General features: G+C 38.5%; 1 protein-coding gene and 1 long non-coding RNA gene across 2 annotated transcripts in view; both read right to left on the bottom strand.

Annotated features, from left to right (window-relative positions):
• Positions 1 to 1,690: 1,690 nt before the first annotated feature.
• Positions 1,691 to 14,820, bottom strand: LOC308096476 (galectin-related protein-like; the record flags this gene model as incomplete). Its single annotated transcript, XM_080443896.1, has 6 exons — positions 1,691 to 2,169; positions 2,913 to 3,096; positions 4,017 to 4,105; positions 4,692 to 4,796; positions 14,291 to 14,315; positions 14,753 to 14,820. 6 exons carry the CDS (start codon positions 14,818 to 14,820, stop codon positions 2,026 to 2,028), a joined length of 615 nt encoding a protein of 204 aa, XP_080300022.1. The 3' UTR covers positions 1,691 to 2,025.
• Positions 14,821 to 16,253: 1,433 nt separating this feature from the next.
• LOC308100615 overlaps positions 16,254 to 16,772 on the bottom strand; it is a 307,745-nt gene continuing 307,226 nt past the window's right edge. Inside the window, exon 2 of the long non-coding RNA XR_013934453.1 lies at positions 16,254 to 16,519. This is a non-coding gene — a long non-coding RNA (uncharacterized lncRNA). The remainder of the gene's footprint in view (positions 16,520 to 16,772) is intronic.

Below are 16,772 nucleotides of genomic sequence, written 5' to 3'. Positions count from 1 at the left end.
GTTGTGAGCCTGTAGATCTGCTATTTTCACAATTTCTATCTGAGGCATGATCATCTAAATCGAATGCCTTAACGCCTACATTCCAAGTGCTTGTCAGGGTGGGGGGGTCCCCAGTTCATGGTGGGGGGGGTCCCCAGTTCATGGTGGGGGGGGGGTCCCCAGTTCAAATATGATTATTTGTGGGGGTCACAGGCTGAAAAGGTTGCGAACCACTGACCTAGACAAGAGGTGTGCATAGTTTGGGCTGTGTGTTGCTCATAACCAGTTGACCCCAGTGTCCTAAAAAAATAAATAGATAAGCTGTGAAATGCAACCAGTGTCCTCATGAATAGTTCAGAATGTATTCAGTGTTGGAAGAAGTACTCACATTTTTGGGCGGTGAAACCGCCCCTATATGTGAGGTTTGGATATTTGCACACCAAATCCTGCGCTGTGATTGGCCACCAGTGTACCCCCCTAACCCTGCACCGTGATTGGCCAATCAGTCTATTCAGGACTGTGATTGGCTAGGGAAACATGACACATGTGCATAGCCCTATAAATAGGACTATGCACTTAAAAAAAACACATTTATGTTTTTTTTTTAGTGAACTTCCATCACTGTGATGACCACTGTGACCACACCGCCCACTTCACACTGGGTGTGATTTTTTACTTATAATACCAAAATTATTAATACCACAAGGTAGAAAAACTGTAAACGTCTGGTAATCAAAATTTACTTCGAGTAAAAGACAAAAGTGTTGGCATGAAAATATACTTAAAGTAGAAGTAGGCTACTCATTAGGCAGAATGTCCCATTTCACGTTTTCAAAATGTATAGAAATCTTTTGAAAATAGCAGATCTACAAGCTCACAACGCATCGCTTGTAGGTTGGCTATTTTCAAATAGCTGAAGTATATAAAGTGTTGAAGTGGTTAATGTATGTTTTGTAATCATAATCTGCAAAATAACTAGTAACTTCAGTTTTCAAATAATCATAGTGGAGTGAAAGTTCAATTTGCCTCGAGATGTAGTGGAGCAGAAGTAAAAGTATTGAGAATTGGAAATACTCCAGTGAATACCTCAAAAGTTTACTTAAGTACAGTACTTGAGTAAATGTAGTGGTGTTGCTTTACACCACTGAATGTATTAATACATAGTTAAACTTATTGAACTGTGACCTCGAAATTGCACCTTCAGAAATTGAGTTAGAGAAGAGATTTGTTATATAAAGTTACATTACCTTCTGTTGTGATTTGATAATAATATTGTATTGAGTCTTTGTGGACAGCAGCAATCATAAATACACAGAGAGTACAATATTCCCAATTGCTATGTAGAGTTTGACCATTGAAATACAAATCTTAAATCTTGCTTAATATTTGATATCATTAAATGCAATTAATTTCCCTCACCACCTGGATCAGAAAATATAAGCTAAGTGGGCTAATATATAACTTTATTATTACACTTTTATTATGTTAATTCACCTGCCATGGCAGCGTGATTAAATTATTATTGTGCACTTAAATGTAAAACATTAAAGAATATTTAAATAGGTTGGATAAAAAGATAATAATAATAAAATGAAATAAAAAACACTTCTGCAAAATTGTACTTAAGTACAGTACTTGAGTAAATGTACTTCATTACTTTACACCACTGACAACAGGTACAACGCAAATTGCATAACCAGAGGAGCATGCGTTCCCAAAAGGCATTGTTCCCAACGGGCATCTGCCTAATGTATCAAAATGACGATGACACAAATACAAGTAATTCATGAGTAATTATATAATTATACAGTAGCTTGACATTCAGTATACTCATCATGATCTTGCAGGTTGTTTTGCAACCTTCACATGTAATTCAAAATCTTGTCACACATGCTTCAACTCAAGTCTTTTCCATTGTGCACAAGCACATTATCAGACACGAGTGTGGTCTGTGCACACAACCGTTTTATGGAAGTCTTGTGCTGAACACTGAATGAATCGGCATCTTCTCAGAAGATTTTCTGAATCTGTTTGGAGTCCTTTATTTTAACCAAGTTTTGTAATCCTCATACTGCCATTAATCCATAGTGTATCGATGTCCTTGAGGTACGGCACCCTGTGGTGAAAGTGGAAGAGCTGCTCTCCATCTACAAAAACTCTGAGGCGGCTTTGTTCACATTGAATCTCGATCTGGCAAAGAGACAAGAAATAACATTTTGGTCATAAAAAGGTGGCGAGTTGAATCATCATCAATCTGTCAATAGAACAATGACTAACATATTCTTAACAACGTAAACATTCTACTATGTTTTTACATTCAAAATGACTGGGTTTTCAACAATATGATGATGCATACAAGTACTTCAACTGTTATGTTAGGACTCAAAATGACTTTTTTTATTAGCACAAATCTGCGATACTTAAAACAAATAGCTTAGTAGTGCTGTAAATATCGATTATTTTCTTAGGAATTATTCTATTGATAATGTTTTCCAAATAAAATTCCAAATCAAATAATCTTGATGCAGGGTTTTTTATGTAACTTTTTATAAACATTTTCTATATGAACGAATCGACGCAAAAAGAAATTACATTTATTTTATTGACTAAATCTATCTTTTACTTCGTCGTGCAGTGGCATCGTGCAAAAAGTTGATTTATACGTTCACGTCATGCCACGATGCAAAGCCGTGTGAGCTTGTAGATCAGCTATTTTCTCTATTTTTTACATTTATTTTTATTCAAATATTTTTTATCTAATCAATTAATTAATTTAGTTTGATTAACTGTTGCACCCCTATAGCTTATCATGTGTTGTGTTAAGGTGTGAAACATGAAAGTGTTGATAATGATACTTTTCTTCGTAAAATGCAGTTGAAAACCACAGAACTATCCTACAGAGAAAAAGTTTCATAACTGATAGAATTTTTTACCCTGAAAGGCTGATCTCTGATGAAGGGGAAAAAGGGAATGTCTCTCTCTTTGTCACCCCAGGTTCCAGAGACACGGGCCCTACGGAGGACCTGGCGGTCCTTGAATCGGACACAGAGCTCCAGGGCGACATCTGTGGGAGGTTCCTTTGAGGTTCCACGTCCACATGTGAGGCCAACGTAGAACCTAGGGAGGTGCAGAGGCCAAGGCCTGGTTAGCTTGTAACAATGAGTCTATTCAATTTGGTTTCCAGCTCACGGAAACCAAATTGAATAGAATGAACAGTTTTCTACTGTATCATGTTTATCTAATTCAAAACACCTTTCGAATGTTGATAATATTAATTTTGTTAAGCTAATGACCAGTGTTTCATTTGGAAGATTGAATGATCTGCCACTCTTCTGCACTGTGAAACCAAATCATGTTTTACCATGGGAACAAATGAGCTTTCTATGTATGGACTGTGCTAATGTGTTTGCTCATAACAATGTTATTCTTTGGCATTTCCCCGAATGTTGATAATATTAATTTTGTTAAGGAAATTACCAGTGTTTCATTTGGAAGATTGAATGATCTGCCACTCTTCTGCACTGTGAAACCAAATCATGTTTTACCATGGGAACAAATGAGCTTTCTATGTATGGACTGTGCTAATGTGTTTGCTCATAACAATGTTATTCTTTGGCATTTCCCCAATTCATACAGCGCTTTTCTTGGTACTCAATGTCACTTTAAAAGAACAAACAAAAAAACTAAAACACTTTACTAAGAGAATAACTAGTTAACTAGTTGTAACATGGAAGTACTGTCAGTCAGCTGATCATTCAATGAATTATATTAATCCAATTGTATGGGTATTCTGCTGAATCCATAGTGCGATTGTTAAAGTGAGACACAGACATATGTGCACCAACATAATATAGTCTTTCATTATTCAACTGTTTTCAATAACCTCAGTATTTCAGAACATTTCAATTCACTAACTCATTTAAGTTCTCAGAGATGTTTCACAATTTATAATAGGCCACATACAATGTGAATGGGAGAAGGATGAACTATTCGAACACATTATTCGGCTGAGACAACTGGAGGTTCATTTATTTTACCTGTCAGGCAGAGAGTCCACCATCCCCATCACCATGACTCTCTTCCCTGGGCACATCCCACCTGGAATGTGGCCTTTGAAAGGAACCGCCTATAAACACAGAGTCACAGACAAACAGTGGTGGAAAAAGTACTCACATTTTATTTTAGTAAAAGTATCAATACTGCAATGTAGAAGTACTCTGTTACAAGTAAAAGTCTGGAGTTCAAAATTTACTTGAGTAAAAGTACAAAAGTATGGGTATCAAAATGTACTTAAAGTACCAAAAGTAAAAATATTGAAATGTTTGAAAATAGCAGATTTACAAGCTCACACCGCGTAGATCTGCTATACATAGGCTACACTACTAGCCTATGTATAAAATAGGTCTAAAGTGGTTAATGTACATTTTATAATGTAATCATTTATATCTGCAAAGTAACTAGTAACTAAAGTTCTCAAATAATTGTAGTGGAGTAAAAGTACAATATTTGCCTCTGAGATGTAGTGGAGTAGAAGTAAAAGTATTGGGAATTGGAAATACTCAAGTTAAGTACAAATATCTCAAAATTGTACTTAAAAGGATAACACAAAAAAGTCCAGGGGACTTGTTTCCATTGTGGTCCTATATTATACAAAATAAAATAGGCTATAATCGTTCAATGATAGATATTATTACACTACTGTATGATTTTACCAGTGCTGCTGTCTCTGATGCCTGATCATCAGGAAAGGATGGACGGTGTTTATTATCCACTGTTCTGGATGGAGCACCTGCTGCCCTCTGTGGAAAGTCCTGTCTCTGAATGGATATAAAGGCAAATATCAAAATGAGATAGGCTATTCTCTATACTAGAATGTCACTAGCATCTATACTAGAATGTCACTAGCATTGGTTTTCAACGTGGGGTCCGGTGACCCCCAGGGGTCCTTGGGGGCGGGGGGGGGTTCCCCAGCTAAAGTAGTTAACATAGCATCACAATCATCTTAACCACTTAATCCATTTATACATTGGCTATGGAAAATGTCGTAAAAGTTTGAATAATTTTGATTTTTATTAACACAAATCTTCTCTTCTGAGGGTCCCTCCCTGGCACAAAACATTTTCAGATGGGGGTCCGCGGTCAAATACATATTAATTTGAGGGTCCTTGACATGAAAAAGTTTGAGAACCACTGCACTATAGAATATGGCACAAACACCATGTAAGTACATTTTGATACCAATACTTTTGTACTTTTTGTCAAGTAAATTTTGAATTCCGAACTTTTACTTGTAACAGAGTATTTCTACATTGCAGTATTGATACTTTTACATATTAGGGACCAGTCTAAATTTATAGAAGGGGGTCCCTGGAGGAAAATAGGGGAGGGTCATGGCTTTCTAAATTTTGTCCAAGGGAGGGTCAGCTAATTTGGCTTTGAATCCAAGGGAGGGTCATGCAATTTTGAATTGATAAAATAGTCCGTTTTTTATATACCTTTTAAGTACAGCAGAACAGTGGTCAATGACCCCTCTCAATTTCAAAGGATACAAAGAATTCAAATCAAGTAACAACTTGGTCTATTTAGAATCAATGACAGTCGTTAACAAGCCATCAACGCACAGCAAGTGAACGACCCAGTCAAATCTATTCAGTGTCTTAACAATGGTGGTTGAACAATTAAGCAAAACTTCAACAGGCATTAGGCATATTGGAGAGATGCATTATCCCAATTTCCAACACAGAGATATCCTCTTTCAAGTGTGTTTTTGTTTCTCATAGAATTACATACACCAGGTAGGTTACAATGACCAATTTATAACTGGATATTCATAATCATTTGAAGTTATTCTGGGCATGTGATTAATTTGGACCTATATGGACAGTTGTGTATCCACAAGTTTCCTAGGGCGTTGTGGGCATCACTTCCTGTCGATTTGATCCAATGAAATCCAATGATATCCAATGAAATCGACAGGAAGTGATGCCCACAACGCCCTAGGAAACTTGTGGATAGATGCCAGCCTAGATCCATAAGTAAAACCAGAATCATCAGGCCATAATTGCAGGGTTGCCAACATTGGACTGTCAGAATCCAGGAGCCACACGCCCATAACTTTTGAAGGAAACATCCGGAGACAAGATAAAATAAATCCCATACAATTTGGACCCAAGGAATAAAGTGGTTATTAATAAGATTCAAGCACATCTTGACTCTATATTAGGCTACAGGACAAAAACAGCACAAAAAAAACTGAGCTGAAAATGTTCATATCATATATTTCTGTTTTTACTAAATAGTTCTTACCAACTGCATTTTCTTAATCCTTGACGTGTGTATTTAAAATTCTGCCATGTACCAGACTGAAATAATGTCCCACAGGGTTAATTTTTAACCCTATGAATGTATTAAAATTGGTATTCTTAAGGTAGGGTAAGTGATATTTTTGGGTTAAAACAAAAAGTATTTTTTTTAAAGGTTAAAGCACTATATTCTGATAGTAATCATTGCTATAGAGTGTTTGTTCAGTAACAGGAGTCTCCCCGTCTCCCCAGCTCTTTAATAAACAGAAAATACATTTTCCGGTAGGTGTCAAAATCTCAGCCAATCAGGAGAAAGTACCCCTTTTTAAGCCTCATTTTGATAGTGTTCCAGTTCCAGTTTTGCCTGCTCATTTCTTAGTGTCATCACTTCCAATTTCACTTGTTTAATCTGTATCCTGATTGAGTTCTCTATCCTGATTGGATAAAATTGGAAATGAAACTGAAACGAAAATGCATTTTCTGTTTTATAAAGAGCTGGAGAGACTAGGAGACTCCTTTTACTGAATAAACACTCTATAGCAATGAGTACTATCAGAATATAGAACTATTTAACACTTATTTTAACCAAAGAAAATCACTTACCCTACCTTTAAGCATATCTTGACTCTATTTTGGGCATTTTTTAAAGACTGAGCCAACAATGTTCAGATTACATCTATATTTGTCTTTTTACTAAATACTTGTTTCTTGACGACTATTTTCTCATAATCCTTGGAGTGTGGATTTAAAGATTGCGTGTGTGTGTGTGTGTGTGTGTGTGTGTGTGTGTGTGTGTGTGTGTGTGTGTGTGTGTGTGTGTGTGTGTGTGTGTGTGTGTGTGTGTGTGTGTGTGTGTGTGTGTGTGTGTGTGCGCGTGTGAGTGTGAGTAGTACAAAGTAGTACAAAGTACAAAAAAATAGTACAAAAATAAAGTCCTAAATTCTCTACTCTAACATAATCTAACAAAACATGACTTTATACAAAAAGCTGGCTTCCGTGGCCCATTGCTTTCACATAATACACATTTACTAAATAACTCAAAACAGTAACTTAAAGGTACTAAACAAAGAGCACCAAGTGTGTGTGGGTGCACAGCACTACTGCAAATGCTGCCCGAGACCACAGCTGTTCACAGATCTTAAATACTCTTCTCTAGTCTTCTCCACCCAATCACCAGAAGCAAGGGTGATTGGCAGCCAGCAATCAGGAAATGCTCAGCACCTGGAAGTGAACATTCAACTCATACAAAAGCCCACACATACACCTACACAAAACCCACACACAACTCTGCTGCATACTCACACCGTAACACCCCCACACTTAAAAACAAACTAGATTTGTTCATAAGACCCACTCCTGAAGACTTTTACACAGGGTCGGACACATAATGCAAAAGACTGAGACTTCCATATTGCCCAACATCCAATCCAAAATAGTGAAAAATCACCACATCCTAAAGTAATGAGACCACTACCTACACCAAAGTAGTGGTACATCACTTAACACAGGTAATGAAACCACTGGGTAAATGATAACATCACATACGAGTAGAAATAGTGCTACAGAACACAGGGTAGCAAATTTCATTAAATAACTCTAAGTAATGAACATTGCTACATAACGAAATAGCACCTATTACAACATTTTAACACAACCGAGTAGTGATAGTGCTACAGAACAGAGTAGCGAATGTCATTAAATACCTCTAAGTAATGAACACTCCTACATAACGAGATAGCACCTACCACCACATTTTAACACAGAACTCAGTAGAGATCAATACATTACACCACAACTGAGTATTGATCACCACATCTCAACAAAGTCTCAAAATGGGTTGGCGAGTATTAAGTGGAGACACATATTTTGGGGAGACTGACCTGATGGAAACCGAGGGGTGCAGAATTTGCCCCCCTTATTAGCACCGTAGCATCAGAGCCTCAACTCTGTGCCAAACTCCAAACTCCACTGTGCTGGGGGAGAACCATTTATTTCAGCATGGATACAGGAGGCTTCCACCTAGCCTAGGCCACAGCATCAGCCCCCTAACCAATCGGAGCGCACCTCACGACTCCGAAACGTGTTACCCCCTCACAGCTACAGCAGACACTTTCTCAAAAGCTTAATCGGGCCGGGTCGGCAAAACCAGAAACCTCATCTCCACCAGGCCAAACAACAACCCCTGCTAATTATAAACAGGTTCCACCCACCAATCGGATGTAAATAAGTTCATTAAAGATCCCGGACGAGCCCCCATATGTTACGTCCCCATAGTCTAGAGGAAGAAGGGATGCAACATAAATTGGGAGTGAAACCCGTTTTTATTAATAACTTAATATATTTACATTAAATTGAACACTTTAACACACGTCTGCGTCCCTGCATTCCCAGTAGGCTATGAAGGCTTACTTTGTGGCTCCTAGAATCTCAACCTAGAGAGAACTTTCAACTATCAGGCTGCTCTCCTGTTGAAACCATCTTCGAGGTTTGGTCCAGGAGGCAGACACTGTTAGTTTAAGAGCTGGCTAGGCTTAAAACGTTCCTTCCATTTGGGGAACAACAGCACCATCATCATCCATAGTCTCTAATGTCGTCATAGCCAGTGCAGTGCACGTTTGATTACCTCATTAACAAATGACATGACCTGCCTGGTGAAACATGTTCAACAACTCTTCCGAACGTGTGGTGAGGTTAAGTAAGTAAGTATGTACATTATATTTGTACAGTATATAACACTTCTCACAGAGAGAACTCACAAAGTGCTTGACATACAACAGAAATAAAAACACAGCATGAAACATTCAAAACAACAAAAACACACACAAACAAATCTAAGACATTCCACAAGTGGTTCTTAAAAATGTCCAGAGGCTGCAGCTCTCAAGACCTGTAGAAGGGCATTCCATACATTTTAGTTTTTGACCTTTTTTCGTCCCGCGGGGGAACTCCTCCTCCTCCAGCTTAAAAACAACAAAAAAACAAAAAATCTAAGATGCACAAATGCTTGTTTAAACAGTAATGTTTGTAAGTGGCTCTAAAAAACCTTTTTTCGTTCCAGCTCTCAAGACTTTTTTTATTCATCTTGTGGGGGAATGCGGAGGGGGAAGCAGTTAGGGCTTAAGTGTCTTGTTCAGGGACACTTCGAACCTTAGGCTTCCCAGGCGGGCTCTCTAACCATTCAACTATGGCCGCCAACCTACGGCCAAACTAGGTAGGCCAAACTACGGCCTACGAGGAATAATAATAATAATAATAATAAACTTTATTTATATAGCACCTTTCATGACATAAATGCAGCGCAAAGTGCTTTACAGAACAAAACAAAAACAAACAAAAATAAAAATGTATGAAATACACAATAAAACAGTGGCAAAAAACACTGGCATAAAATTAATGGCTAAAACAATACATAACAGGCAGTGAGGCAGTGAGCAAAACAGTAAAGACATGAATAACAACACAGAGATTTAGAAGAGAAAAAATTAACTAAAAGCAAGAGAACTGTAGTTTTAGTCGACTATAATCTTATGATATTTAGTCGAATAAAACTAGACAAAAACTAAAACATTTCAGATGACTAAAATATGAAGACTATGACTAAAACTGAATCAAAATTTGCTGTCAAAATCAACACTGGTGTGTGGGCCATCCATCAGACTGCAGACCTGTATTTGATAAGATCTTCTCAGGGATCCCCATGTGATGAGATTTAGTTATAATAACCAGGGTTTCCATTAAGCTTGTCTTTTTATTTTATTTTTGCTGACCAACATGACCAGTAAGATTCTATTTCAGGAGAGTGTAGCCATTTATTAGCTTCAATTTTACATTGTTCCAGTTTAAAATGTGTCTTCTAATTTTTGTGTCATCGCTTCTATCACCTGTTTATCCTCTGTCCTGTATGAGTTCTCCCTTCTAATTGGATAACATAGGTATCCCAACCTGAAAATGCATTTCTGTTTATTATTTCCTGTTATGGAACGAACACATCATCATATAGAGCTATTAATTCAACCCTTATTTTAACACATTGATTGCCAAGATATTAAACATAGTTTTCTATCCCCTTGCCAGCGTATAATAATTACCTCAATCCGATGATATTTGAAACGCTGTGGAACCGACAGTGTCCCAGAAACACAAACAAAATAGTCCCCGTGGGTTAGCGGAGCGATCTGTGTATCCATAGGATTCGCGAGCACGCCACGCAGAGGGTGCCTGTCTTATGTGTAATGGGAGTTTATTCCAAGCCGTCGGACCGTAGAAGCAGAATGCTGCTTCGCCGTGTTTTTTATATGACATTTCAGGCACTTCCGAGTAGGCCTGCACTAGAAGACCTGAGGGGGCGGTTTGGAACGTATTTAGGGAGGAGGTCATAGAGGTAGGAAGGTGCCAGACCATTGAGAGCTTTATAAACAAGTAAAATAATTTAAAAATCAATCCTAAAAACAACCGGGAGCGAATGACCAATAGACTTTGGAATAGACGGCTGACCTTAGGGTCCTGCTGGCCCGTGCTGGGCACATGATATTGTTGTAGCAGGTCATTGATTGATTGATTGGTTGAATATTTTATTATGCAAAAATGTAAAAGAGCACAGTTACATTTAAAATACTTTGTCTAAAAGGTCTGTTCAAAAAAGTCCTTGCGGTCTTGTTTCCAATGAGGTCCTTGGTATTCAATTCATAGTCATATATAGTGGCACCACAGTTCAAATATCAATAAAAAAATACAGAAAAAGATAGCACTATGTACAAACAAAAAATAAAAAAGCAGGGTGAAAAAAATAAATAAGGCTATATGTACAAAAAAGGGGGGGGGGTCGTCTGTCTAACAGGAAAAATAGTATACCTCCTTTTTTGGCCTCTCTTCCTAATAAAAATAGCGAAATCAACAGGAAGGTAAAAAAAATTATTAAAAAAACAAACAGTACTGGGTTTGGTGATGCTCTATATTGTCTGAATCAACTTTGTTTACGTTCGTTTACATGCTAAAAGAGTGACTTTGAGAGCTGTTTCACCGTATAATGTAAGTCAACAAGGAGCATATTTAGAATGATCAATGACTGACGCACACAAGTATTTAGTAAAATGACAAATATAGATGTAATCTGAACATTCTTGGCTCAGTTTCTTTCACTTTTTGCCCTAAAATAGTGTCAAGATATGCTTGAATCTTAATAATACCAATTTTTATGAATTCCTTGAGTCCAAATTGTATGGAAATTGTGTTAATTGTTATGTTGTATACTTCCAAATATTTGCTATGTTTCCCTTTTTGGGTTTAGGTAGGATAAGTGTTAACATAGGGTTAAAAAATGAACCAGTGGGACATTATTTCAGTCTGGTACATCATGGTCTGGTACATCATGGTGATAATTTTGGCTCCGTTTTTTTAGGTGCTGTTTTTGTCCTGTAGCCTAATAAGAGTCAAGATGTGCTTGAATCTTAATAATAACCACTTTAATGAATTCCTTGGGTTTTATTTGTCTCTAGGTGTGTCCTTCAAAAGTTGCGGTCTTTTCTATTTCTTCCATTTTCAGGTTTGGGTTCAGGATATGTGTAATAAAGGGTTATTATAATTTATATTATATTATTATTTCACCCTGATACCTGGCAGAATCTTAAAATACACACTTCAAGGATGAAGAAAAACCAAGTGACGGAAAAAATCCACCCTATGCGCGTGGACCCCACTTTCTAGACTATGTATGATGGCATGCACTGACCACCCCCCCCCCCCCCAAGCGGGGGGTCTGGGGGTCCTCCCCCAGAAACTTAACATAGTAGGATTTCCTGTGTTCTGGTTTTGGGAGTTTGATACATAATCCAGGCAAAAATCAGGAGACATGTCAATCCAGGAGATTGTCAGGAGATCCTGCAGGATCCAGAAGTGTTGGCAGCCCTGCATAATTGATAGCCTAATTTGTTTTATGTAGGCAACAGTGTAGTCACTACTAGGGCAGTGATAAATGTTGTAAAACTACTGGTTACCAAATACTCAACTTCAGATCTTCAATCTGACCAGGATTCAATGGGTTTCCCACATGTAAATTGAGAACACTATCCATTCTGCTATCACTACTACAGATACTACACTGTGCATTTAGCAAGACGTATACAGTAATGTTCTAATCAATGTGGAAAGCAAAACATCGGACATAATCAGTTTTAAATGTCATGTTGTTGTATTTGATGGGGAGGGTTAGGGGTGTCAAGATGTAATTTCACGATACGATACATGACGTTGGGCATATGATATCGATATGATACATTATTAATGTTCTTTTCTCATGTATCATCAATATTGGCCATCATCTTTAGTTTAAAATAACTTTATAAAGCACTTTAAAAAAACAATTACAAAGTGCTTTCTACACACAAATAAATACATTTGTGCAAGCTTAAGGGAGAAGTGAAGTTCTCACTAACTATAAAGCCATTGTTTCAGAGGACAGATCGACACTAATATAACAAATATAATATAATATAACATTGCATAACTATAAATCCACAAACCTCATATTTTTGTCATCTGGACTTTTTAATTTAATTGTCACATTAACGAGCGTCAACGAGCATCAGCTGACACACAACACCTCCCCTCTGCAGTGCTTTAATCTGAAAGTGACCGGAGTCTGTTACATTTCTCTCCAAAATACTATGAATATGATGGAAGACATGATTAATAATTACTGTGATTATGCTTACATTTCATATCATACAGTAACTAAGAACTCCTATTTATAAATATATATATATATATATATATATATATATATATATATATTACGATACATACAGTATGACATCGACGATACCTATCCTATCGTCACATTTTAATGTCACGATAGGCTATATCGTCGGACAATATATCGTGACACTCACTTGGGGAGGGTCATTGTCTCCGCCAGGCCGAAAGGCATGGCGAGAGAGTATGTTTTGCCCCCCGTCCGTCCGTCCGTCCGTCCGTCCGTCCGTCCGTCCGTCCGTCCGTGTGTGTGTGTGTGTGTCCGTCCTTGTCTGCGACCAGCTAATCTCCGCCACCGTTGGCCCGGTCGCTGTGAAACTGCACACACACACTCCCTGGATGTCCCAGCAGAACCTCTGCCCCACATTTTTCAGATCAGGCTGTCATAGCGCCACCATGAGGCCGACTTTTGAAAAACACATTTTTGGATATGACTCCTACAGATTTTCTCCAAAAAACACGCAAATCAGTACACAGTATCTCTATAGTCATGTGATCATCACGGATCTGTCCGATTTACCAGATTCCATCCTGATTGGCTAAGATTGGCTCCCAAAGTTTGCAGGATTGGATCATTTTGAACACAATGCCTCAAATCAAACGAAGCATGCGATTTCCGTGACATTTTCCACGTAGATTCCCACTTGGCCCAGGAAGAAATGCCACCCTTTTAACATTGGCCTGTTATAGCGCCACCAGCAGGTCTAATTTAGCAAAACACATTTTTGGAACAAAATGCCTCAAATCATGAATGCAGTGTCCGATTGTCGTGCAAGGCCTATGAAGAAATGGCACCCTTTTCACATTGGCCTATTATAGCGCCACCAGGAGGCCACAATAATCTACCTGACCTGGCGGAGACTTGTGCTCCGAGGAGCACTTTTTCTAGTTGATTATAATTTTTTTGTCAAAGGGAGGGTCGTGGTATTTTAGATCAGGGCACATACATTTTCTCCAGGGGTACCCTTCTTTAAAAATCGACCTGTCCCTAAGTAAAAAACTTTTTCCACCACCATGGTTTTACAACCAGTTTCACTATAATCACAGCGTGGCGTCCAGTGAGTGAGTGACCGTCACGTGACGCGATCACCGAGTTATTTATTACTTTGATAAACACGTCCCTTGCATTATGGGGTAAAGCAAGGTGTTCTTTGTAAATCTATCCTAATAAGCATTGCCTGATCAGCGTAAAGCGTTGAAACTCGATAATGCCTATTTCGCCAATATAATCAGTCAGTCAGTTGTTAATGACAACTTACCTTTTTTCTTCTAACTGTATCAGTACTTCAGACATGTTAAGGGTTAGACTGTTAACCATGCTATAAGGCATTGTTCATATGAGAATTAACCACTCTCAATCTGGTGTCCCTAATGTCATTATATGGTCAAAACTAAAATAATGAAGATAACAGATCTACCAGCTTAAATTATTGTGAGCTTGTATAGATAGGCTATTTTTGCTATTCGGCCATACAACCAAGTATACAGTATACTGCAGGGCTTAAGTGGTAGTGGTTAGTGTAACTTTGTTATGTAAAACAGAGACACGCGCACACAGAGACAGTTTCTGTTGTATCTGTTGTCTCCATATACAGGTATGTGCATGTTACGTTTGTGATGTCCGTCAACCCACCATCCGTCAACCCACCGTCCACCCACAAGGCAATGTTAATATAGGATAGAGGCTAGATAAATATGGAAGTATATGGCTGCAATGTTACACGTCCTGCTTCCACAGTCTCAGATCATCTCCGCCTCTCCTGGTCACCTCATCATTGTACCATGCCATGCCCAAATAATGGAGTTCCATGTCAGCCTTGCCCAAGTATGGAAGTACTCAAATATAGAGTTCCATGGGTACTGTCACCGTTACATCACGTCACACCACGTCATCATCTCCCCTATAAAACTCAGACATGGCCAGTTAATATGCCTGTTACAGTGTTTCTAGTTTGCTAAATTAGCTTTTGGAATCTCATGTTGAGGGGCCTCTATAGAGTGCACCTCCAAAAGCACTTTTACTTCTATTCTGCCCATAAGGGCCACCACAAATGTGAAAAGTTGAGCCGTATGTAGTAGAAAAGCTATTTTCACACGCAGCTTTCTCATGTCCTGCCGGCTGCAAACCACGACTGACACATCGATGGGTAGGCCACCCAGCCTTGCCCTGGGTAGGCCACCCTGTCTGGCGAAGACCAGGCAGGGTGGCCACCCATCTACTGATCGTAGATGGGTGTTACGGTAAGCTGGATTAGTGCTGTCAGTGCATCCTTTTTCTTTTGTATTCTGACCCTTATGGTCCTGCTACCGAATACAAGAACGCTCGCCCCGAAACACGCTCACTCCGGGTCAAATCCGGCAATCTCAGAGCGGTCGCCACCAGGTATTCCTAAACGTAACCTCAGTAAAACTATGCCTAAACCTAACCTTATTCCTAAACGTAACCTCAGTAAAACTATGCCTAAACCTAACCTTATTCCTAAACGTAACCTCAGTAAAACTATGCCTAAATCTAACCTTATGCCTAAACGTAACCTCAGTAAAACTATGCCTAAATCTAACCTTATGCCTAAACGTAACCTCGGTAAAACTATGCCTAAACCTAACCTTATTCCTAAACGTAACCTCAGTAAAATTATGCCTAAACCTAACCTTATTCCTAGTCTTAACCTCATTAAAACTATACCTAACCCTAACCTTATTATTCCTAATCTTAACCACAGTAAAACTATACCTAAATGTATTCCTAACAACCTTATACCTAACCTTAACCTCAGTAAAACAAATACAAGAACCGCTGGGGCCAAGTGGTCTGCGGGGAAAAATGGGGGCGGTGTGTTTTGGTCTTTTCTGGAGTGACTGTATATATGTTTTCTTTTCTTTTTTGCCCCCAGGTCTGTGGAGTTATGCTGACCTCTGCTGGGACATGGGGAAAACATGTCAACAGGAGCATCAGACCTGGTTGAAACATCATGAACAAATTCTCTACTGGGAGCTGATTAACTGTGTGCAGACTTCCCTTTCTTTCCAGAAAACAGTCATACAATGGTCAAGATAGATTAGACAGACAGACAGACAACGTTTGGTGCAGACAGCAGCACACAACTACGTATATATTAGGCTTTACAAAAGGCTTTGACACAACTAATATAGATATCAAATGATCAGTACTCAAATGATTCTGTATTACCAGATAAAAAAAGAATAATATAACACAAAGCATAGGGATAAACCCATATTGCACTTTTATTGACAATACTGTAGGAGATCCTAGGTTGGCTCAGAGCTTGCAAGGACGATTCATGTAACAGCAATGGGGCTTCTCAAGTGTGATTGAATATTGTCACTGTCGGACAAAAACCTTGCATTTCCATAGTTCATCTTTTTTTATTATATAAATTAATGCCCTATTTTATACTTTGTAGTATGACAGGGTTTCCACCCGTCAGCAACGATACGCTTAAAGGGATAGTTCACCCCGAAAATGACTTTATTTCTATCGATTAGTCACTTGCTATTTTTTTGTTTTTGTCGCATTCCTAAGCCAATAATTTTATGAACGGCAGCGGTTCACCGGAACCGCTGCCTACAGGTCCGCTGATCATCAAATTATTGGCTTAGGAATGCGACAAAAACTAAAAAATATCCATGAGTCTTCATGGGGTGACTAATCGATAGAAAAAAACTGTTTTTTTTTGGGTGAACTATCCCTTTAAACCAGTGCATAGTTTCTGAGGGAAC

This window comes from Gymnoscopelus braueri (assembly GCF_963280865.1).
Source record: "Gymnoscopelus braueri genome assembly, chromosome: 2".
NCBI classification, from domain to species: domain Eukaryota; kingdom Metazoa; phylum Chordata; class Actinopteri; order Myctophiformes; family Myctophidae; genus Gymnoscopelus; species Gymnoscopelus braueri.
This window is presented reverse-complemented; position numbering and strand designations above follow the sequence as displayed.